General features: G+C 40.6%; 1 protein-coding gene across 1 annotated transcript in view; it reads right to left on the bottom strand.

The window, feature by feature from the left end:
• Positions 1-25,390, bottom strand: part of CENPE (centromere protein E) — a 74,624-nt gene that overhangs the window by 45,133 nt on the left and 4,101 nt on the right. The window contains exons 5-20 of the mRNA XM_074950691.1: positions 24,865-24,984; positions 19,183-19,264; positions 18,914-18,981; positions 18,763-18,831; positions 17,116-17,167; positions 15,054-15,141; positions 14,652-14,778; positions 13,145-13,264; positions 5,290-5,448; positions 4,483-4,627; positions 3,266-3,357; positions 2,879-2,935; positions 2,629-2,796; positions 1,131-1,205; positions 759-881; positions 210-344 (exon numbers count right to left, since the gene is read on the bottom strand). Of these exons, the coding sequence (XP_074806792.1) occupies positions 210-344; positions 759-881; positions 1,131-1,205; positions 2,629-2,796; positions 2,879-2,935; positions 3,266-3,357; positions 4,483-4,627; positions 5,290-5,448; positions 13,145-13,264; positions 14,652-14,778; positions 15,054-15,141; positions 17,116-17,167; positions 18,763-18,831; positions 18,914-18,981; positions 19,183-19,264; positions 24,865-24,984 (1,680 nt within the window). The remainder of the gene's footprint in view (positions 1-209; positions 345-758; positions 882-1,130; positions 1,206-2,628; positions 2,797-2,878; positions 2,936-3,265; positions 3,358-4,482; positions 4,628-5,289; positions 5,449-13,144; positions 13,265-14,651; positions 14,779-15,053; positions 15,142-17,115; positions 17,168-18,762; positions 18,832-18,913; positions 18,982-19,182; positions 19,265-24,864; positions 24,985-25,390) is intronic.

Raw genomic sequence — 25,390 nt, forward strand, 5'->3', positions numbered from 1 at the left:
CCATAGTCAAATCCTTCCTGAAATCTTACTATCCAGGAGCCCCATGATTATAAAAAACAAGTACAAGGGAGATTAAGTAGTAACTTCCCCTGAGTCTTGTCTTTCCAGATTTGTTCCTTGACTAGTCTCTCTGGAACAAGGAGAGCCTCTATAACAGTTTCTTATACGCCAGAAGCATATCACTTATGCTGAAATAATAAGTTACTTGCCATTTTCTCTTTTAGCTCTAGATTTTCACTCCTGAGAAATGCAGATTCTTTCTTAGCATCCAGGGCTACAGTTTCAGTATCAACAAGAGACTTGCTCATTTGTTGAATTTCATCAAGTAGTTTATCAGAATCTCCCTGTAAGAATGAGACAGATATTAAACACAAATAATCAGAAATTATGCTAAAGCAACTATGATCTTGTTAGGATTCCCACGTAGCCAAATAACTATCATACTGGTTTTAACAGTCCTGGAGAGCTTGTTGTGTTTAAGTGCCACAGTAGCGGGAAATTTTTCCTGCAAAAAAATAGAACACATAGCAGTTTATCTAGTAATCGTCCTTAAATACATTTACTGATATATGCGGTATGAACTGTATTTGCCCAGCAAAAATTCAGATGTGTTGACTAGTAATAAGTAGTCAGCATAATAATCAGCTCTTATATAGTAGTTTTTCTAAGCTTTTGTCTTTTCTTCCCTCTGGAAGGAGTTCAGGCTCTCCTATTATAACCAAATTAGCTCTAAAAATCAGAGGAGAACTCAAGTTTACCATTGAAAAAGACACATCTTTCTTCCCCGTGCCTGCCTTCTGTAGTTCTTCCACATATTTCTGCAAATCCTTTACTTGATTTTCTTTTTCTTTAAGCTGTTCCAATTTTGATTTTAGTTCAGTCTGAAAAAAAGAATTAGAGAAAAGCAGCATAAGCAGGTGAACAATTTAAGTATACAATTTGGTTTTACAGGTAACTTCACTAACAAAAAACAATTATAAACACTTACACATAAGTAAAACTGACCTGAGCCCAATTATTTTATCTATTAAAAAAGTTAGAAAGTTAAGATCTGATATATACAAAATTATGTATTTCATTCTATACAGTCATCCAGTTTTGTTACACAGAAGACCATCAGCCAAGCTCACCTCCAGATCTTCATTGTATACTTCAGCATTTTTAACTATATTCTGTAAGTTGGTAATTTCATGTATTAGTTGTATCTGTGGAGCAATTGAAGCAAAATTGCAGAGCATATTAGAAAGCACCCATCCATTAATTTTAGTTGCCATCACCATGAAAATAAGCAAGATCTACCTTAAATTTCCCCAGGGTTTGGCAAGACAATATGTTGTTGTTTACTATAGTTAAGAAACAAGTTATTACATCCGCTTTAAGGCAGGAAGAAAAGTTGCATAAAGTCACAGCCCTTTACTTTAGCTTCCCAATAGTTTAACAAGGATTTCAGCATACCTCAACCTGCCATAGCTCAAACACAGGATGCAATGTGATGCAAAATAAGCGATTCATGCAGGAAAAACTTAAAAAGTGAAATTCAATCCTTAAGATTAAGTAATTTTTTTTTTTTTTATAAGATCAGTTGCTATTGAGTTTGGGTTCCCAAGACTGCAGGGAAAGTTTTAGATATGAGACCGTCTCCTCAAAAAACTTATCATTACAGCATTGGTTCACACTTTTAGTAAAAGCTAATTCAGCAACTTTTAGAGAAAATGCAGTTTTTATAGCAACCAGTTTATTGTCAATGAGCAGCTCATTCTTCACTCCCTCCTCCCAACCACAAATTGTTCACCTCAATAAATCAAGAAATAAAATCCTCAGAGCATGTTTTACAACTGTCAAAAGATGCTTTTATTAGCAGTCAGCTGGCAAGAATCAAGCAAGATTTATTTTTGACCTTTAGCATAAGTGATTTTATATTTTCATAAGTGATTTATATTATATATATTTCCGTGAATTGGAAGCCAGCTCCTTCTATACTATATAATTTCCCAGTACATTGAAGTATTTTTCTTAGGTTTCTTTGCTGACATAGTATCATGCAGCAAAAGCAAGCATTTCAATTTCCCACAGATATTCCTGCTGAGTCTCACAGTGACATTTAATTCATAAAACAAGACTTGAATAGTTATAAGTCAGACCTAAAAAAGTAGTGCATTTAGAAATGCACTAAAGCAAGATCTTCTGTTCAAGATGTTTGAGTTAAATATTTAACTTTATTAAATCATCAACGTTTAGAAAGCAGTTTACTAACTTTAATGACAACAGCACTCTTGACAAAATCCAAAATAATGTGAAGTGCAGATTAGTAAATTCAATTTTTACTGTGGACATTATCCAAGTTACGTATTTAGTTGAAATTCAGTTAAGGAGTGCAACCCTGAACTTGCCTGCATATTGAGGTCAGAAAACTGAAGCAAATTTTTCCTCCATGACCTAGCATCCAAATTCCACAATCCCTAAACTAGTCTGGACATACTTTGTAAGATCCTTAGTAGTCAATATGACTTTCTAAAAACATGCCTGTCATCTGGAATAAGGTCTTATATTACACACTTCTCTGAAAAATGAGGTGAAGTCTGTTTTCCGAAGTCTTATCAGGCTATAACTTTGATGTTAACATCTTACCTCATAGTCTTTTTGGGTTTGTTTTTCCAGTTCCTCAAATTCATCTGTTTCTATCTTTTCCTTCAGTTTCTCCTTCAATTCACTTATCTCCAATTTCAGCTGTTCGTTTTCTAATACTAGGTTGTCAAAGTTAGCTTGCAGGACATCCACCTCATTTCTAGCAATATCCTTAAAAAGGAGGAATGATGTGTTATAACAGGGCTTACTTGCATTTTAAGCTAATTTCTATTAGGACACTGAGCTGACCTACCTTTTCTAGTGCTAGTGTTTCACAGAGTTGGACAGAATCTGCAAAGTCTTTTTGACTCTAGAAAAAGAAATGCTTTCTGTTAGCCATTTTACAAGATCGAGTGGCTTCGTTTAAAAAAATTAGTACTGTATGGGTAGCCAGAGTTGAAATAAATAAAATAAACCCTCAAATTAAGATGTATTTATTTTTAACAACCACACTCTGAAGGCTGCTAAGATGAGGAGAACAACATTGGTTAGTATAATGTTTAGAGATATAGGAAGCATAATTGATCTCACACAAGAGGTTAGCCTGGTCAGAGCAGACTGCAGAATGAAAAAATTATAAAAAACAAAATTCCCTCAGTTGTGTATGATCTTGTATTAAATTATCAATCTTGAAAGTTACCCAGTTCATATTCGCTCCAGAATTCCATTCGCTTTCTGAGACTGCATCAGGGGTAGGCAGATAATCATATTCAGAATACTCTGAAAACATAGCTTGGGGAAAAAAAAAAAACAAGAAAAAAGATAGGTGCATTTAAAAACAAAACAAAACACAGCAACTCGTCCATGATGGTAAAATTTGTTTTCTAACAAAAAGGATTCCATCAGTCCATAACGAACTACTGGGTAGCCATATCTGCAAATACTGCTAACTGGACAGAAATTTTCGCTCCTATGTGATCCTTCTATAAATGGCCTGGAACTATGCCACACAGTTCAGTCTTCAATACCCAACATCCTGTAAGCTAACAAATATTAACATAAGGAGAGAGAATTCATTGGATTTTCCTGTTATGAAGTGACAAGAATTACAGGTAAGGAACAATATTGCCTTTAGAGGAAACCCAAGGGGGAAAAGAATTATGTAATTTTAAAATGGTGTGCTCATCCTAGAAAGGGATTTTGGGGGGAGTGGAGAAGCAGGAGGGAACAAGTTCTATTGAACAACAACTCTGTCCAAGTATTCTTATCCCCAGCTCAGGCCTTCTGGAAGAAAGCGGTGAACCTCTGCCCTTCTAATGAGGCTTGTGGGGTTTTGACCACTGTGGTTCTGTTGATTTTGACAATGGCTTCACCCATTCTCGCTGACAGGTTTAGATTTTTTTAAAAAAAGAACTCAGCAATTTTGATAGGGACCCTTTGTTGTAAAGAATGATTTGTCAGTACGTGAAATATATAGCTAATCTTCAAATGGACCATTTTGGGGTGACTTTTCTTGGGGAGACACCATGGGTCTAGGTTTTTACCCTTTTTCTGAAATAGATAGCAACTGAAAATCTGAGACAGGGCTAAGGAATTTCCTTGAGCCAAGTATGTGAACATCACTGGATACTTTTACCTTTTATTTGCCCCACTGGAGTGCTGTTTTTACCCCTTTGTCAGGAAACCTAGAAGCAAGTCTTCTAGTTCGCTATTATTCACGTGCAGTATCTCTATTTTAACTCATTCGCATTGTATCATCCAGTACAGCGGCTATGCTAAGAGTAAATTCTTTTACTCCATGTTCCATTTATATTGGAGAGATCTCTCCCCATCTCAAGGTCTTCATTTGGATAAACAGTGGGCACCTTCTAAATCAAGTTTCCTTGTTAGTATCTTCTCCCCCAAACATGTACTCACAATCCTCCATCTCTGGAAGCTTCTCTGCCAACGTTTTCATTTTTTTGGCATCAGTTGGCTTTAGCTTTTCAAAATTTGCAAAATAGCTGATGTCCCCTTGATTTATTTTCCCAGGGGCCCAAGTAACTCTTCTTTTTCTTTTGGCCTTAAAAAGGGGAGAGGACACAAATGAAGTCATGTTAGAACAATAACAGTCAAGTGAAGCATTAATAATAAAGGTTACTTTCCTTCATTTTACACCTCGTTGTTCCAATAACAGTATAAGCAGATAACTAGAGGGGATGGTTTTGTCTGTATTGCAGTTTTTCCAAAATTGAGGTTCAGCTGAACAGTTTTCCACAAAACTTCTTCTGCTTTAAGTTTTGCACCAGATATCAAGGAACTTTACAGACAATGGACTGAACCTCACAACAACCCTGTTACTTAAAAAATTATCCTCATTTTAGACTAGATAACTTAGGAAGAGATTGTGTAATTCACCTAGATTCGAATAAATTCTTATGACAGAGGCCACCAAGCCAAGACTAGAACTCAACTCTTCTGAATCCCAGTCCTATGCTTTACTCCCTGGGCCATCTTCTGCATCTTATTATAGCTGGTTTACTGCAAGGCCAGCTAAATAGCCTGACACTGTAGTGAAGTGTCAACCAAAAGTCTAAAGATTAGTCATTTCATACGCTTTACAGAAAAGACCACTTTTCATTATATTTCACAGATCTAAGGAAAAACGCACAAAACACCTTCTCCAGTTATAGGTCAAGATTGTCCAGGTATCCTGTGTGACCCTGAATAGTAACTCAGTCTTACTTTAAGATCTTTCTGGGATGTAAACGAGGAGGAGGTGACAAGCATTTCAGTTAGATTGAGTATTCTATTTTCTTGTATTTTCTGAAGAGAGTTTTTTTCTTCTAACAGCTGGGCTAGTTGGTCTTTCTCCATCGCATGGAGATGAGTCTTTGAAGAAACCTACCATTAAAAAAAAAAAAAGAAAAGAAAAAGAAAAAGAGTGCTAGCTTTGTTGTTTCCTTCAAGTAACAACTATTTTATATAGACACATAACATTAGCATGTAAGGCCCCTCCCCACCTTTTTAAAAAACTTTAACTTGGAGCAGCTTTCCATATACTTTGTCAGTTTTCCTGATGGAATAATCTAGCCTATAGTTTACTTTTAAAAATCTAATATTTATGAGAGTTGAACAGGGAAACCCAGTGTTTCCTAGCAAAGAAGAGAAGGTTACTCACCTGGTGCAGTAACTGAGGTTCTTTGAGATGTGTGCCCCTGTGGGTGCTCCACTTTAGGTGTTGATGCATCCCAGCGCCAATCAGAGATTTACGGTAGCAGTGTCTACTGTGCAGGCATGACCCGCACAGTAGGCATCTTCTGGTCCTGTTGGTGCCGCATCTAGTGCGCGCATGACCCGAGCCCTCCAGTTCCTTCTCTACCACAGAGTCCCAACTGCGAATTCCAAAGTAGAGGGGAGAACGACGGGTAGTGGAGCACCCACAGGGACACACATCTTGAAGAACTTCAGTTACTGCACAAGGTGAGTAACCTTCTCCTCTTCTTCAAATGTCCCTGTGAGTGCTCCACTTTAGGTGACTGTAGAGCAGTGCACCATAGAAGGCAGGAGGGACTTTGGGTTCGTTTGAGTCATTGAGGTGAGTACGGTTAGGCCCACTATGGCATCAGCCCTGGAGTCATGAGTGATTGCATAGTGCTCAGTAAATGTGTGGATGGAAGCCCAAGTGGCAACTTACAAATCTCTAGTATTGGAACATTATGTAGGAACGCTATCGAGGTTGAAATGGATAGTAGAATGTGCTCTGATGTGCACAAGAGGGTCTGTGTTCCGAACATGATAGAAATTTGGAGGCATGTGGAGATCCATTTAGACAATCTGAATGGATATTGCGTCTCCTTTCGAGTGCTCGGTAGTAGAGTCCAACTTGTTCTGAGCAGGCTAGTTCATCATGATGGAACCATATACAAGCCACACTTGCAGGTGGAGTATCTCTGGATTTGGGTGAAGAGTGCGACCGTTATGCCGAGACAGCAGTTCCGGACAACTAGGGAGAGCCTGAGGGGCACATATCGCCATGCGCATCAGGTAAGGGTACCGTGCTTGTCTGGGCCACGTCGGAGCTATGGAGGATAACCATGGCCATGTCTGTTCGGATCTTGTGTATCACACGTGATATCAGTGGAATCGGTGGGAATGCATACATTAGTTGTGCATCCCATTTGATGAGAAAGGTGTCCCCCAGTGATTGGGGTCCTGTCCTGCTTTCAAGCAGAACATTCCACATTTGCGGTTCATTGTGATGCGAACAAGTTGATGAGTGGAGTGCCCCACCAGCAGAAAATGGATCTCAAAACTCCCCCATTCATCTCCCATTCGTTGTCTCGGGAGAAGTACATGCTGAGTGTGTCCGCCATTGCATTCTGACAGCCGGGCATGCAGGAGGCTGAAATGTTTATGTTGTGTTGTATGCATCAGTTCCTTAGCTTTGGTGCATAACGAGTATCAACAAGCACCTCCTTGGCGGTTGATGTAAAACATGCATGAAACGTTGTCTGTCATAATGTGTTCTTTATATGAGGTAGGATATGCCTGCAGACATTGCAGACTGGATATAGCTCTGGTAGACTGATGTGTAAATGACTGTCCACAGGAGACGGTTTACCTTGAACTGTGTGTTGATGCATATGGGTACCCCATCCTATCAGCGAGGCATTTGCGGTGATCACAATTGATGGAGGCTCCTGTTGGAACAGGATGCCCATACAAACATTTTCTGGTCTTGTCCACCAGTGTAAAGAGTCAAGGACACTGGGTGGTACTGTAAGTTGTTTGTGTAGGCTGTGCTTGCTGGGTATGTATATCGTTCTTAACCAGCCCTGTAGGCACACATATGTAGTCTTGCGTGTCACTCCATGAACGTTGTGGCTGCCACGTGTCCCAGCAATTGCAGGACAGTATGAGAAGGTATTTGAGGGCTGACTCATACCTCTGAGATAATGTATGTCACAGTTGTGAAACTGGTCAGGGGCAGGGATGCCTTGGCTTCTATGGCATTGAGATGTGCCCCAATGAAGTCCAGTTGTTGGACTGGGATTATAATGGATTTTCGTTCATTTATCTGTAATCCTAGATCCCTGAATAGTGTGATAGTGGTTTGGACTGTGTCCATTGTTTATTTTTGAGTCGGTCCTTTGAGAAGGCAATCATCCAGGTAAGGGAAGATCACTATTTCCTGTTTGTGTAAATATGCCGCAACTACCAGTAGGGTTTTGGAGAAAACTCTTGGAGCAGTAGATAAGCCAAATGGTAGTACTGTACTGGAAGTGTTCAGTTCCTACTGTGAATCACAGATATTTTCCGTGAGCGGGATGAATGGTGGTATGGAAATAAGAATAGTTGAGGTCAAGGGCTGAAAACCAGTGTCCCTGTTGCAGCGCTAGAAGTATTGTGCCAAGTGTGACCACTTTGAACTTTTGGGAGCGTATGAACTTGTTGAGCTTCCTGAGGTCCAAGATAGATCTCCCTCCCACATTCTTCTTCTGGGTCAAGAAATAATGGAAGTAAAATCCCTTCCCCTTGTATTGTGAAGGCACTCATTCCTGGGCACCTCTTTGTAGAAGATGATCGACTTCTTGTTGTAACAGGTGCCATGAGAAGGGTCCCTGAACAGGGACGGGGGGGAGGGTAGGTGGTCGGGATGTTATACCCCAAACGGATTATTTCTAAAACCCATTGGCCCAATGTTACTGAGGCCCAGATTGACAGAATGGGCAAAGGTGATGACCAAAACATGGGAACAGAGCGGGCATGGGCACTGCTTGGTGAGGGAGGTTGTTCAAACCCTCAACCAAATCTTCAAAATTGTGGTTTTGGAGGAGCCGATTGGGAAGTTGGCACTTGGGATTGAGGTGCTCTCTGACGCTGTGAGTGTTGCTGTTGATTATCATCAGGCCGTTGTTGCTGTAGATTGTTGGAGTCTTTGATAAGGTTGCTACCTTCTTCTCTTTGAAGGTAGGGTATAAATCCCCGGAGTGGCCCGAGAGTCCTTCACTGAGTGGAGCACCTTAACAGTTTTATTCGAGAACAACTTTTCTCGTTCAAAAGGTAGGTCTTCTACTTTTGTTTGTAGTTCTCTAGGGATGCCTGAGGCCTGCAATCAGGATGTCCGGCGCATCACTAAGGCTGTGGCTCTGGCTGCCGTGTCTGCGATGTCTAGGGACACTTGGAGGGCTGTTTTGGCTATGAGTTAGTTGACCCTCATTTACAATGGCCTGAAATGTGACTGTTTCTCCTCGGGGAGCTCTGCTGTGAACGAGCTACATTTCCCATAGTTATAATAATCTTATTTTGCCAACAAGGCGGAATAGTTGGCAACTCTAAATTGTAATGTGCCTGTAGAATAAACTTTGTGCCCAAACAGGTCGAGCCTGTGGTGTCAATCTAAACTGGGTTGGCTTGCCGCATTGGTTAGTGGCATCGACTACCAACAAATTGGGAGGCAGATGGGCAAAGAGGAAGTCTCCCATAATACTTTTTATCTAACCTTCTGCATGTTGGCGGAATTGAGGCCAGTGTCTGCCAGACTCTCTCTGCTGATTCCAAATTGGCATCATTGATGGGGAGAGCAATCTTGGAGGCAGATGATGGTTGTAATATTTGTACCAGCTTGCGCTGGTTCATCTGCACTTCTTCCAAAAGGGATGTCCTGGCTTTGGGCAACCCATTTAAACGGTTCCTGGAACTGTTTGAAATCGCCTCCTGAAGTAGGCAGCGGTGGCATAATCGCCTCACCTGGGGAGGAGGAAGAATTGTGCAGGAGATGTAGTCTCCTGGTCTGTGCCCGTTTCTGTGTCATCCCCAAGTTCCTGAGCTGCTGTGGGGTAGGAGATGCTGGGTTGGACAGTAGTTCACCTCTATGAGCCATGGGGAAGGCCATTGGCAGGTACATCCACGGAGGTGTGCACCATAGTTGAGCCATCTGTTTGTAATAGTATCTCAGCCGCATATGGCTCCAAGGTGGTTGGCATTCTTTCGCTGAGGAATGGTGCATTGAGAAAGTGCCTTGTTCCTGCACCTCATCATCATCTTCACTAGACAAGTGCCGTTTCATGAGAGCTACTGGGGGAGCCTCGGTACCAAGCACTGGGGAGTGTGGTGCCGACGATATCATCAAGTCTCTCTGGTGTGGCAGAGACTGTGTCGGTGCTGATGTCGGAACCGTCGGTGCCGCAGGGTCCACTCTCATCCGTGCCAGCCAACTGATGCTGCATCTGTTTGATCGGTGTGGTTGGTACAGACGGTTTTCTCCACTGGAGCTGCCTGTGCTGGGGGAGGAGGCATGGTGCCTGAGGAGACACTTGGTGCAGAGTCCCTTACAGGTGAACTCGGTCCTGTGGAGGAGGCATGTCTTTGTCTGTGCCTTGACTCTGTCTCCTTTGCTAGGGCCTCAGCGGTTCTGGAGGTACCCAGAGCGTCATAGGTGCTCACCTGAGCATATGTCAACAATGGGGGTAGTGACCTGGCAGGAGACCACCGCTGTTTTTGCAGTGCTTTCTGCAGAGATGTCTGAGCCTTCTTCCTTAATCTTTTGCACGGTAAGTTTCCTTTTTCTGTTGGAGGAGTGCCCGGAGAGGCAGTCTGCGTGTCCAATTCAGGTTGGAGGGATTTCTCCATAAAAATCATTTTTAGCCTGAGATCCCAGTCATGTCGGGCTCTAGCTTTCAAATTGCTGCAATGGGTGCATTTTGGGGGGATATGCACCTCACCAAGACATTGTACGCACGAATGCCCGTCCAAAACGGGCATTGCTTCGCGGCAGGAGCCGCAGCACTTGAAGCTTGGGGAGCCAGGAATCTTAATGATTAACCGTCCCCAGCGGAGAGGGTAACTAAATAATTTTAAAAATAATAATAATAATAATGAAATTAACAGTAACGCTAACTATAACTAGCTATTTAAACTGGGGCTGTCGATTAATCGCAGCTAACTCATGTAATTAACTCAGAAAAATTAATCACTATTAATCGCAGTTTTAATCACACTGTTAAACAATACTAATTGAAATGTGTTAAATATTTTGGATGGTTTTCTACATTTTCATATATATTGCATTCTGTGTTGTAATTGAAATCAGTGTATATTATTACAAATATTTGCACTATAAAAATGATAAACAAAAGAAATAGTATTTTTCAGTTCTCCTCATACAAGTATTGTAGTGCAACCTGTCATGAAAGTGAAACTTACAAATGTAGATTTTTTTTGTTACATAACCACACTCAAAAATGAAACTATGTAAAACTTCAGCGCCAACAAGTTTCACTCAGTCCTACTTCTTGTTCAGCCAATTGCGAAGACAAACAAGTTTGTTTACATTTACAGGAGATAATGCTGCCCTCTTCTTATTTACAATGCCACCATAAAGTGAGAACAGGCATTTGCCTGGCACTTTTGTAGCTGGCACTGCAAGGTATTTAAGTGCCAGATATGCTAAACATTTTTGTATGCCCCTTCATGCTTTAGCACATCTGGCACATAAATATCTTGCAATGCCGGCTACTACAGTGCCATTAGAACACCTGTTCTCACTTTCAGGTGACATTGTAAACAAGAAGCGGCCAGCATTACCTCCTGCAAATGTAAACAAACTTGTTTGTTTGAGCAATTGGCTGAACAAGTAGGAGGACTGAGTGGACTTGCAGGCTCTAAAATTTTACATTGTTTTATTTTTGAGTGCAGTTTTATGTACATAATTCTACATTTTTAAGTTCAACTTTCATGATAAAGAGATTGCACTACAGTACTTGTATTAGGTGAATTGAAAAATACTTTTTCTTGGTTTTTTTTTTTACAATGCAGATACTTGTAATCAAAAATAAAGATAAAATGAGCATTGTACACTTTATATTCCATGTTTTAATTGAAATAAATATATTTGAAAATGTAGAAAACATCAACAATATTTAAATAAATAGTATTCTATTATTAAACAGTGTGATTAAAGTGGAGCACCCACAGGGACAGCACTTAAAGAAGAAACATAAATTCCTCCAAATGCTAGACATATATGACACTGAATACAAGAGTTTAAGCTAGACATTTCTTAAAGACATACCCATGATTAAACTGTCAGATATTCAGAGAGATGTTCCAGATCACTCCAGCTCCATAAGAATAAGCGTGTACAGTTTTAAGTGGCATTTCCGGAGAATTCTTCTCTGAGAACTAGTGTCATGGCACTACCATGACTGCTCTAAATACCACAGCCATGCAGAAAAATAGGACTGTTTCCTCAAAATTTAGAATAAAAAGTAATTGATCATCTCAGCAGAGAGTGGGCAAGACTTGTATGCTTCTGCAGGTCTGTGGGTAGGGTTTTAAAATTTGGGTCTCTTAAAACAGAGGACTTAGGTAGATTTAGGTAGGAAGTTTCCCACATGACCACAAGCTTCTGTTTTCCCCTAAAAATTCTGCATAGATTTTATAGGCTTTGAGGCATAGCGTGTTGTTATTATTCTATGTATAGTTTTTAATGCTTTGATTTACATTTTGGATCTTAAAGTAACTAATGATTCTTTAAGACAGCTATGCAAAGAAGTAGAGTCTTTATTTTAAAAAGGAAGTACCAGGGTGGAGCTAAACATTGTGCTCTTTCTCAACCTCTCAAGGCATATTCAGGATTTGAGAGCAAACTTCCATTCTACATGGCTTTTCAGGGTAGAAGACTGGAACACGGCCTTCTGATAAAATCTGAATCTTTAAGAGTGACACTATCAACTTGAAATACAGTCATTATAAACAGTTTCAGGTACGACAATTATATCTGAGTTGTCCTATAAAAGTCCTTACAGTCCGCATGTCTTATATTAGGTGTACAAAACAGAATGGGAATTAACTGATTGTACAGCAGAAACACTGTAAGAGTAAAGCCAGTTGAAGAAAATTTGCTGTAGCCTCAATTTGTCAAGGGAATGTCTATTCTGCTTTCTCGTATCAGGAAATCCATCAGCCAGAGATTATGGGGTTGCATTAGTGGATTTGCTAGGCATGAGAAGTGATATTATTGTTTAGAAATTTTCCTGTGTTTTCAGTGTATGTCATGTATAGTCAGGAGACATGGAACTAAGTGCACCAGGAGAGGCAGGGGGTGGAGGTGGCGGCGGCAGCATGAATGTCTGAAAATTTTCCAATCTCAGTTACGGTAATCTTAGGAGTTTTTATAATAGTAGGTTATGAAATTCTAGGTTAGTGATTCTTCAAATGCAAAATGAAGAAAATTCTTTGCCTCTAGAAGTGTGGTAGCTAAATGAGAAAAAACACAGGAACTAGAAGTGGGATCTGCATGCCTCTATCCATACAGCTATGGGCACATGGGATCTTATTAGGTTAACGGCACTGAATCTGTGAAGTTTCACATATGGATATATGGAAGTAACGACATACCCATAACCACCATGAGCTGTGTTGTTATACCACGTTAACCTCAAACAATTCAGCTTGTTGTATGAGAAGTGAGATATGGTCCAAAGTATTTTAAAAGCAAGTGCAGTTTATCTTCAAGTTTAGTTGCCTTTTATTTGGCATTTTTGGTCTTTCTATATTAAATGCTATATGATTAGCTTAATATGTTCCAACATACTTCTTCCAGCTGCCTTTTCAAGTCCACTATTTCCTTGCGATATCGTTTCAGAAGGGCATCATCATCCAGGACTTCATTGACTTTTGGAGTATTCCTCATTCTTTTGGCTGTATTGGCAAACTGAAAGAATGACCATACAAGACAGTGAAGCTTCCCATTAGCAGAAGTTACAGAATAAGTAAAGGTTTCAGAGTAACAGCCGTGTTAGTCTGTATTCGCAAAAAGAAAAGGAGTACTTGTGGCACCTTAGAGACTAACCAATTTATTTGAGCATAAGCTGAAGTGAGCTGTAGTGAGTGTAGCTCACTTCAGCTTATGCTCAAATAAATTGGTTAGTCTCTAAGGTGCCACAACTACTCCTTTTCTTTTTGAGAATAAGTAAATAAATCTTTATAGTTTTCTATTAGAGTGAAAAGTCATAACAGGATGACTAGAAGGCAAAATGAATATTTACTATTTGAGTAGCAAGCGCCAAATTAGTTAAGGCCGCAATTCAACATTATGCCTTGTTATTTTCCACTTACTCATAACTTGTTCTTTTTTGGGGAGGGAAGAGGGGTAGTGGGGAGGATGTGTGTGTGTGGAAAGGAAGGAGTGGGGCTGAAAGCTTCCATTGCTTGGTATCAGCCCAAAGATGAAACAAAGAGGTTATCCAGCTAAATTTGATTTTAGAGAGCACAAGAAATACAACAAACCCAACCCTACAGATGAGTAAAAATTGAGTAGTCTTATAACTTCAATGGGACAACTCATTCGAGTAAGGGTGTAGGTTCAGACCTAAAGCACTTTTCCAATTAAAAATAAATTTAAAAAAAAAAGCCAAAACATTTTGCACTTAGCTCAGAGTGCCTGACCTTAAGTTTGAACTTCACATATTATGAATCCTGAAGCAGTTGCTTGTTAAATTCAGCTATCTTTTGTACATGCACAGCAAGAAGTTCACATTTGGTTTAGTTCTGGTTTTCCTATCTTACTACAGAACTATGTAGGTATTTTCTGCTGCTCTGTAGTCCCAACCTCCAAATGTGCCTTAATTTTGGAAGAAGTAAGACTGCATGGGGGGGGGAAAAAAAAAAAGAGAGACTAACTTTGAACCCCCCAAAAAATCAGAAGTGAAAATTATTCCAATAGCAATGTTAAAAGGGACACCAACAATTTGAAGTTGTCAGCTTTTTTCTTTTTTTTAAATTGTTGACTAGATTTCATATATGAAGTCTCTGAAAAGGGGAATTTATGAGAAAGTGGAGACTGTACAGATTATACAGATGGAGGAAACAAGGAGAAATGAAAAATGTGCCTGTCAGAAGAAGTAAATTCCATACAACAGATGTCAGAAGGTGCCTGGGTAAAGGCTCACAGTATCAAACGGTGCACTTCAATGGCTCTCAAGTCCGCAGGAGGCCTCAAGAAAGATCAAGTAATCAATTTTGTTGAAACTTGGGTTTCTGACCTAGTTAGCTAAAACATGTTAATGCTTGGAAAAAATAAAGGAACGGAATAATTTTACCTGAAGGGTGCTAAGAGTTTCATCAAACGAAACTGGCGTAATTGTGCAAATGATAACTGTCTTAGCATTTCCTCCCAAGGAGTTCTGGAGAATTCGTGTCAACTTGCTGTCTCTATAATTTATGAAACTGTTGTGGAGGGGAAGAGAAAACACCAAACAAACCATGAAGCAAAGACTAGTGTTCTTGTACTGGTGAATATAATGATATCAGTTGCAAAAACAGATTGACCTAGCAACATCTGGTATGAAATTGCAGTTCTCTTCATGTTTTATATGTCTGATGTAAGGAAATAAGGACAAATCAATATTAAGAATACGAATGGATTTGAAGGCTTGATAACTAGTCAACTATGTAGAGAGTTACAACTACTAATTTGTAGTATCTTTTCTGGAAATGCTTACCCAGATGGGTCATCACAGAGTTTCTTGATCACTTGACCCAAGATGAACAGACTCCTGTTTATGTTACAGCCTTCTTTGAGTCGAAGACCTAGATATTACATAAAAACACTTTGCTTTTATTCACAAAAGTCCACTTTTATCCTACATAATAGTCAGAGTAACTGTTCAGAGAAGGTTAAACAGTCTTAGGTACCTAGGAATTGCCATAACAGAGCAGACTAGTTGTCCATTTAGTTCAGTATTCTGTCTGACAGCAGTCAGTACCAGATGTTTTAGGAGTATATAAAACAGGGTCGGCCACCTTTGAGAAGTGGTGTGCCAAGTCTTCATTTATTTACTGTAATTTAAGGTTTCACGTGCCAGTAATACATTTTACATTTACAGGGGTCGGTGGACGGAACCCCAGACTGGTAGCGAGCTGAGCGGGGCCAGTGACCAGGACTCCGGCTGACAGGGGCTGGCGGACAGAACCCCAGACCGGCAGCGGGGGCTGAGCTACTCAGCCCTCGCTGCCGGCCCGGGGTTCCGTCCACCGGCCCACTCAGCCCGCTGCTGGCCCGGGGTTCCATCCATCCAGGCTGGCAGCAGGCTGAGCCAGGCGGGGCCGGGACCCCGGCTGGGAGCAGAGTGCCACTAAAAATCAGCTTGTGTGCCGCCTTTGGCATGCATGCCGCAGGTTGCTGACGCCTGATATAAAACAACCCCCCGCCAAAAAACAACAAAAATACCCACAACAAGCAGCCAACTAACCTACCACACCCCACCCCGCTTCCTAAATGGACAATTAAGGAATGAGCTTCTCATAGGAGGAAACATTTCTTTGTGACCCTAGTCAGTGTTTGGCTGATGCTCTCAAGATTTGTATCCATGCTAAAATCTGAATCCCATCTAATCAAACTGTGAATACTCTCATTATGCTTAATCTCAGTGAGTTTTTGGTTGCAGTGATAAATCCCACAGTTAGTTATAGGTTATGTAAAAACAAAAGAAGTATTACATTTTAAATTGATTTGCCTTTTAATTTCTTTGAATAACCCCTTGTTCTAGTATTGTGAGAGGGGCACTACTGTTTACCTGGTCTATACCATTCATTATTTTGTAATCATTAATCACATCTCCTCTCTAAACAATCCCAATCTATTTGCTCCTCAGCCCTTCATATACGAGTTCCTCATGCCTCTAATAATTTGTTATGTACCTCTGAATCCTTCTATTTCTCTTGCATTCAACTGGCCAGCTAGGATTGCACCCAATATTCCAGGGAAATGTGTACTATTACGTTAGTTATAGCACTGTAACAATTATAATAGTCTTTATACCATTCTTAAGCTTTATAAAGATTTTAGTTTAACTGCAACTTCACAGTGAGCAGAGTTTTACACTGAATTGTCTACAGTGTGCTTGGCTTCTTTTTCCTGAATGGTTCTATTTAAATTTAGAACCCAGCACTTCATAGACAGATAATTTCTTCTATGGTATAATACCTCCCGATTGTTAGAATGTTAGCCAGCATTTAAATAGCAGGGAGATGGGCACTCTAGCCTGGGGTCACTTGGGTGAGTGTTATGCTGGGGGGGAGGGGTGGGGAAGGGGATCCTCCTCTCTGGCCCCCTGCACTAGGGAAGCTTGTCTGCTGCACCCCCAACTCCTCATCCCTGGCCCAGCCCCACACCCCGCACCCCAACCCTCTGTCCCAGCCCAGAGCCTGCACCCAGCACCTAAACCCCCTCCTGCACCCCAACCCACTGTCCCAGCTCAGAGACTGCACCCCTCCCACACCCACTCTCCCAGAGCCTGCACCCCAAACCCCCTCCCAGAGCCCGCACCCCCTCCTGTACCCCCAACCCCAGTCCAGAGCCTGCACCTAAACTCCGTCCCAGAGCCCACACCCAAACTTCCTCCCAGAGCCTGTACCCCAAACCCCGTCCCGCACCCAAACTCCCTTGCAGAGCCTTATGCAGGAGTGTGTGCGTGGGGGGAAAGGGAGGGGGGGAGAAGAGAGGGACTTGGACCCATTCTGGACACCACCAAAAATTATACAAACCTGCCGCCCCTTACCTACCTTCTGATCCTGTTTGGCTAGCTCTTTCACTGCCTGCCAGATCTACCAAGTTCTGCAAATTCATTAAAGATTTCATGAGGCACAGTTTGCAGATAAGTCAGTTTTAAATGCTCTCAATGCTAAATCTATGCTAAGAATTTCAATCCAAGTTCAGTTAAGCCTTTGACATTTCTGTAGTAATATACCAACTGCACAGTGAGACCAATATTTTCTTAAGTTGCATGGGGAAAATGGCTTTAAAATATCACCGTAGACTCCATTACCAATATTGCGACCACTATTCGTAAACTAGCATTGCAACTTTTAAAGTATGTACTCTTCAAAAAACATTTCAATTCCCATTAAACACAAGTTTGTCTCACAAGCAGTCACCTCCTTCTCTTCACCCTGAATAACAGAAGTGCACAAACAATCTGCCAGGTCCTCAGTTTCCATTAATACATAAGCATTACCTTCATCCTCCTCTGAATTGAGCCTACATCAACTGTTCATCTCCCCCTACCCAATCTAAGAGGTCAATAGAAGAGGTCAAGTACCAAAATACCAATATTTGCTCCTAATCCCTTATACCTGTATGTGGTGCAACTAGTAGGTAACAGGGATTATGAGCTTGCAGTATCATTTGATGGTGACTTGCTTGATGCCTAGCAACCAGCCGTCACCTTTATAGGCCTCCAATTTCAGGAGAGAGCTCAAAAACTGAAGATATACTTGACCGAACTCCACCAAAGAGTACAACCCAGCCACCAATAAACACCAGGTATCAAAGGCTGCTGACAGACCCACTGCTTTGAAGGAAATAGGCTATCATCTGAAGATAGCCTACTACTGATCAGACTAGTCTGATCAAGATGCAAATAGTCAAAGTTTGATACTGGGGAAATTAGAGATGACTAGTGAATACCTCCGTTAATCAGTTCACCAGAAAGTAGAGAGCAGGCAGTAGTTTGTCAAGATGTTAGAGAGGTTTTAAATAGGAATTGCACACAGAATCTAGTTCTCAGAGTCCCAAATACAGACCGATAGACCAAACATTCATTCCCTCCTTTGGATCCCTGCCATACTGCTAATATCAATACATCAAACAAAGGGGAAAAGGGATCACAGCCAGCAGCTATTGAATCTGTCAGCAAGAGTGGCTGTAAGCCCCCATTATGTTCCTCTAGTCCTGAGGCCACCTGGCTCCTGAAATCTGCTCTATTTTGCACCAACTGACAGAGGTTCTTATGAAGAATTATGGCAACTGTGTGTTCAACCAGATTTCCCCACGTCATACCCCTTTCTGTCCCAGCAGCCAGAAGGGGTTAGGTAGGAGTTCTAAGCCCCTTAGGGGATTTCCCTTCCACTAGGGAAATCCCAAGTAGTGGGTAAACTACCTTCAGGGATACTTTGCATCACAGCCTCTGTCTGCACAATATCTAGTAGACTTTTACATATATATTGTTATATAGTCTTAAAACAGTATAATATTTCTCCTGTACCCAAGTTTTTCCATTCAGAGCGTTTCATTCTCAATATGATGGGAGAGAATTTCTGATTTTAGGATTTCATTTTAGTGGTGTCCAATATTTTAGTTGTTTTTAAAATTGTAAGTTTCCACATTAATGCCTACCTAGTACCCAACAACCTTTTTCAAATATAACTTACCAGATGAGATACCATTACTGCTCCATCACAGTTCGTGTTGGCAGGATCATTTTCCCTACTTTCTATAATCTAAAAGAAGAAAGCCTTATAAGATTATTGCACATCTTTTCAGTTAATACATAACAAAAAACACGACTATACAGCCACCTACCATTCTGAAAATGGTGTGAGAACGGCTGCTGTGTTCATTCATTTTTGTTTCTCCATAGTGTCGTTTTTCTGTCAAAGTAAAGTCATGGTGTTTGTTATCCAAAAACCCCATATGCTCCAGACAATATTAAGATTGTAAGCAAAAGTAGTCTAACTGATAAACTAAAATAATAGTTTTTATGAGATTGTAGTTTTAGCCTTGTATTAAATTTAGAAGAGTGGTCATGTGTTTTAAAATTGCATCAACAATGGAGAGGCTAATCATCCTACTTTCTCCTTTTCTGAGCCATTCCATGACTTGCTCTGGATTAACAACCACCTCTTCGATCAGATCTTCCACGTAGATGTTTCTCTGCAAGAGAAACAGAATTAAAGACAAATTTCACCCAACTGTAAAATAAATGAGAAATAGATGTGCATACTGTATTATGCACTGGTTTCAGTTGAATGTATTAATAAAAGCCACACAGCAGTGTGAAGACAGACAAATCTATCTGGGGAATAAAGTCAGAACACTGCCAGTACAAATTTTTAACCTACATATCTCAACTGTAACTTTAAGGAGACATTTGATCAAACATTTGAGATCCAACAATATGATGTATTTTAAAATGTATATGATTTGGCAGGGAAAGGTCCTCGGGCTTTTAGATCGTTCAAGGAAATTTGTACTTTTCAAAGGTTTGAGAAACAAAAATTCCAAAGGCACTATTCATGGAGGATCTACATTTTGTGCCCCACACAGATTAGAAGAACCCCCCCTATTCCAAAAGCTTTGCTAAAGCAGTTAATGTAACAAATGGTGCTCATTAACAAGGAGAACGAGCAAAACTTTAGCATAGTGAAATTGAAGACAGCAACAGGCTACTTCCGCTCATGCTGTATTGGCCACAATTCTAATTTGATAGTTCTGTGATGTAGGTGTAAAAGTGGTGGATGGTGTATCCCTTTTGAATGTACTATGATGGTGAAGTGTGTTAAAGCAACTCTCTGAGGAAATGGTGTAGGTTCTTTTTTGTGCTGACTGCAGATGCATTTTTGCAACCTCGACAATCAATTAAAGTGTGAAGTTGGATTTTGTAGAAGTGTTTTAGACACTCACAGCCCCCACCCCGCCCCCAAAAGCTCCCACACTGCTCAAGGTTATATATTTTAAGAGACTAAATACATTCCAATGCTTAGGAAAGAGAAAATAACAAGGCTGATTACAGCTTTGCAGTAGTTCTAGGCACAACATGAAGCTTGCTTACTTCTAACTTGCACTCTTCAAAAGGGATTTTGTATATTCATACTCATTGGATATGTCAGCAAGTGCAGCTCAGATGGTGGAACCTTCTTCTAGCAGTGCCAGTTACTGCATTCACATACCCATCCTACTTTTCCCTTAGCTTTTCAAGGGCAAATATCAAAGGGGGCATGGCCCTATAGTATATGCCATCTCAGTTCCTTCCACCACCTCTTCAAAATCATGAGCTCAAAAGAACCCAAGGAAAAGGAGAAGGTGGGTGAGGCATGAAAACAGGCAGAGGCTATCTTGGACTCTGCTATAAGTAAGTAACTTTCATTTCTTCTTTTAGAGTCTTCTGTATATTCAGCACTCATGGGTCAGATTGGCAAGCAATACCTCATCAGCTGAGGTTAGAACTCAGGGTCCTACTTGAATAAGGGTTGAAGTACTGCCTATCAAACGGGGCATTTGTTCTGGACCCGAGGTTCTAAAGCATTGTGTTTTGTAAGTATATACATAGAGCTTAAAGTGGCAGTCTTACAGGTTGCTGTGAATAGAACATGTTTAAAGTATGCAATGGAGATAGACATTGCTGCAGTAGAATATGATTTAATCATAGCAAGGCCCAAAATGACATCTAGTTTATACCTTTCTTCTATATATTGTTTGCCTATCACTTCACAACCATTACCTTAGGTGGATTAAACAATCAAAGGTGATCCTAAAAAAGAAGATAGGGGAGAGGGGGCAAAAACCTGTAAAATTCCTTAGCCCTGTTTAGATAGTAGGCTAGGGCCCTCTTAGGGCTTCCCTATAAGGAGACTTTAATATGCGGCCAGCAGGTGCATAAATTGACAGCGCTCTAACCTGCTGCACACTAACTAACCATAAAGACCCTGCTCTGTACATTACAAGTTCTATAGTGTGCTTTGACATACTGCTGTTACAGCAGGGTAAAGCACACGATAGGACTTTTAGTGTACAGGAGGAGGGTCATCATGGCCAGTTACGTGTGCAGCAGACTAGAGCGCTGTCAATTTATGCACCAGATGGCCACACACAGTCTCTATGGAAGCAAACCCTACAGTGTTGAGAGCATGTAACTTTCATTCACCCTTATTAATGTGTGATTGAGGGAAGATAATTGGCAAATTTATAGTTTGGTTAACGTGGGGGGAAAAAAAAACAACCACACAAAACCCCCTCAATACTACTTTGGGTAAGACTCCAGGGTTAGGGTGAAAAACTCCACCTTTTGTCTTTGTGAAATAGTGAACGCAAATCTGCCATCAGGACACGTGACGCACTCACTCCTCTGGTTGATGTTATGGCAGTTAAGAGTTTTAATTAGGGCTGTCAAGCAATTAAAAAAATGAATCGTGATTAATTGTGCTGTTAAGCAATAATAGAATACCATTTATTTAAATATTTGTGGATGTTTTCTACATTTTCAAATATATTGATTTCAATTACAACACAGAACATAAACTGTACAGTGCTTACTTCATATTTTTTTATTACATATATTTGCACTGTAAAAAAAGAAATAGTATTTCAATTTACCTAATACAAGTACTATCATGCAATCTCTTTGTCAGGAAAATTAAACTTAGGTGTAGAATCATGTACAAAAACCCCTGCACTCAAAAACAACACAACATACAAACTTTAGAGCCTACAAGTCCTACTTCTTGTTCAGCCAATCGCTCAGACAAACACGTTTGTTTACATTTGCGGGAGATAATGCTGCCTGCTTCTTGTTTACAATGTCACCTGAAACTGAGAACAGGTGTTCACAGGGCACTGTTGTAGCCTGTGTTGTAAGATATTTACATGCCAGGTGTGCTAAAGTTTCATATATTCCTTCATGTTTCAACCACCATTCCAGAGAACAGGCGTCAATGCTGATGATGGGTTCTACTCAACAATTCAAAGCAGTGCAGACCCATACAGTCATTTTCATCATCTCAGTCAGATGCCACCAGCAGAAGGTTGATTTTCTTTTTTGGTGGTTCGGCTTCTGTAGTTTCCACATCGGAGTTGCTCTTTTAAGACTTCTGAAAGCATGTTTCATCCCTCTCAGATTTTGGAAGGCACTTCAGATTTTTAAACCTTGGGTCCTGTGCTGTTGCTATCTTTAGAAATCTCACATTGGTACCTTTGCATTTTGTAAAGTCTGCAGTGAAAGTATTCTTAAAATGAACGTGTGCTAGGTCATCATCCAAAACTGCTGTAACATGAAATAGATGGCAGAATGTGGGTAACACAGATAGCAGGAGACATTGAACTCTTGGCAGCAAGAATTGTGTCACAAATTTAATTTAATGCATTATTTTATTAATGAGCATCATCAGTATGGAAGCATATCCTTAGAAATGGTGGCTGAAGCATGAAGGGGCATATGAATGTTTAGCATAAAAACCTTGCAACTTCAGCTACAGAAGTGCCATGCAACTGTCTGTTGCCCTTTTCAGGAGACATTGTAAATAAGATGAGGGCAGCATTATCTTCCCTAAATGTAAACAAACAAGTTTGTTTTAGCAACTGGCTGAACAAGAACTAGAATTGAGTAGACTTGTAGGCTCTAAAGTTTTACATTTTTTTGGTTTTGAGTGCAGTTATGTAACAAAAAACAAAAACAAACCACAACTACATTTGTAAGTTGCACTTTGACAACGAGATTACACTGCTATACTTATGAGGTGAATTGAAAAACAACAAAAAAAAGTATCGAGTACTGTACACTTTGTATTCTGTTTTGTAATTCAAGTCAATATATTTGAAAATGTTTCAGAGTAACAGCCGTGTTAGTCTGTATTCGCAAAAAGAAAAGGAGTACTTGTGGCACCTTAGAGACTAACCAGTTTATTTGAGCATGAGCTTTCGTGAGCTACAGCTCACTTCATCGGATGCATAGCATATTGTGGAAGCTGCAGAAGACATTATATACACACAGAGACCATGAAACAAAACTTCCTCCCACCCCACTGTCCTGCTCATAACGAGCAGGACAGTGGGGTGGGAGGAAGTTTTGTTTCATGGTCTCTGTGTGTATATAATGTCTTCTGCAGCTTCCACAATATGCTATGCATCCGATGAAGTGAGCTGTAGCTCACGAAAGCTCATGCTCAAATAAACTGGTTAGTCTCTAAGGTGCCACAAGTACTCCTTTTCTTTTTTCTATATTTGAAAATGTAGAACATCCAAAAATATTTTATTTTTAACAATATTTCAATTGTTATTCTATTATTGTTTAACAGTGTGATTAAAACTGATTAATTGCAATTTTTAAAACTCAAATTAATTGATTTAATTGCGATTAATTGACAGCCCTAATTTTTTAGATAAATGGAATAGTAAATAGTCAGCCATAGGTTCAAATGGAGGCTTCATGAGCTAAATTAGAACTGAATTCCTTCTATTATCTAGTGTTGTTGAACCTGATGGTGCATAAGGAGGTCTCTGTAGAAAAATGAGAGAGCTCATCCAATCTTTTCCACTTCTTGGGAGTAGAAAAGGGTAATTTGCAGGAGCTTTCCTCTTTAGCTAGGGAGGATCATTGTTCCTGTACGTGACCCGACTGCAAATCTATACAGCGAACTTCCGCTATCACAGTAATGATGCTGGGGGAAAAAAAACAAAACAAAAACTGTAGCCACACCCAGACCCTCCCACTGATCCCCAACCAGCTGCACCTGGACCCTCACTCCATCAAACCCCACTACCTCCAGCATCCCCCACCCCCCAAGTCCCACTCCAGCCCCACCCCCCAAAACCTGAGACCCAACCACTTTCACCCGGATCCCCTGCACCACCCGCACCCAGAATGCCCCACACAGAAACCTCTCATCCCACACCTGGATCCCCCTACATTAAGCCCCTCAACACTTGGATCCTGCTGGGCTGAGCCTGTCCACCCACACCTGGTGTAGAGGGATAGGGCCACGGGGTGTTTCTGGGGTAGGCCCAGCCCTCGCACTGTGTCAGGTGCATCCTCACTGCTGAGTCTCTGTACTGGGGGAGTGGGGGCTTCAGGGTGCTCTCCAATCTCAATGCAGCCAGTGGCCTATGCTCCCCATTGACAGGCTGGAGTCACATTTATTTACTGACAAATAAAATAAAATTTACTTAAAATGTGCAGAATTTTAAAATACTGCGCACAGAATTTAATTTTTTGGTGCACAATTCCCTCAGGAGTATTTAAAACCAGGTCTCTTCACCTTTGGATCGGCCATTAAATTGGAAGCCAGAATGAAGAATAACTTCAAGGATCTCATAAAAGGCATTAAGATTATTTAGAGGGTTCCAGATCCAGAGAGGTTCACATGTATCTGCTGCTGCAGTTGGAAGGAACTGAGGCAGCAGATGTCACATCTCACCCATAAATGTTCAGGAAGGCTGAGGGGTGGAGTAGAAGTGGCCTGTGAGCACTAACAAGCATTGCTAGAATGTTCCACCATCTGAGTTGCACTGGCCAGTGCAACCCAAATGAGAATAGCCACAGGAACCTCAAAGAGCCATCCCTCTGCTAGGGCACCTAAATCCAGCTCTGCAGCATCCTTCTAGTTTAATCTAGCTCAATCAAGATTACACAGTCTGGCAAACATTCAGCCATGGACTCCATTTAGATCAGCATCTCATGGTTTGAATCCATGCTCACAGAGGTGGTTTGTTGCATCAAATAAAGAGAAAAAAAGTGTCTTATGTTACCTTGGTTTACTTACATTAAAGTCCTCTCGAATTCCTAGAGGTTTGTTTTTCCTGCTGTCACAGAGCAAGTCTGTTATGGTTTCATTGTATATTTCCATATAGGAAACTCTCAACAGAAACTCTCTACCTGGAATCTAAAGATTAAAGACAATCATCATCAGATCAGAAGTTGGAGGGGGGAAAAAGTGCTTTCATGGAAGAATGCTCAGCTTTTTACATCGTCTTGGACTACATCTTTACATAGCTTGTTTCATTGACTTTTCCTTTCCTCTTTGCAAATGTGCACACCATCTCCCTTCTGGTACATAGTCCCATAATTACTTGCAAGGAGAAGTAGTTAGGTACTTTATCTTTAATGCAATGTGTATTTCACCCCTTTTTGAAAAAAAAAAGAAGATCTGGTACTTTATTTTTGCCCTTCATTATCTATAAGATGGGAATAAAGATACTAACCTGATTTGTAAAGTGCTTTGAGATCTACTGATGAAAACACTATTTAAGAGCTGGGTATTCGTTCTCCCCTCTGCACATGTTTCCCTG

The sequence above is a fragment of the Natator depressus genome, chromosome 4, assembly GCF_965152275.1.
Source record: "Natator depressus isolate rNatDep1 chromosome 4, rNatDep2.hap1, whole genome shotgun sequence".
Taxonomy (NCBI): domain Eukaryota; kingdom Metazoa; phylum Chordata; order Testudines; family Cheloniidae; genus Natator; species Natator depressus.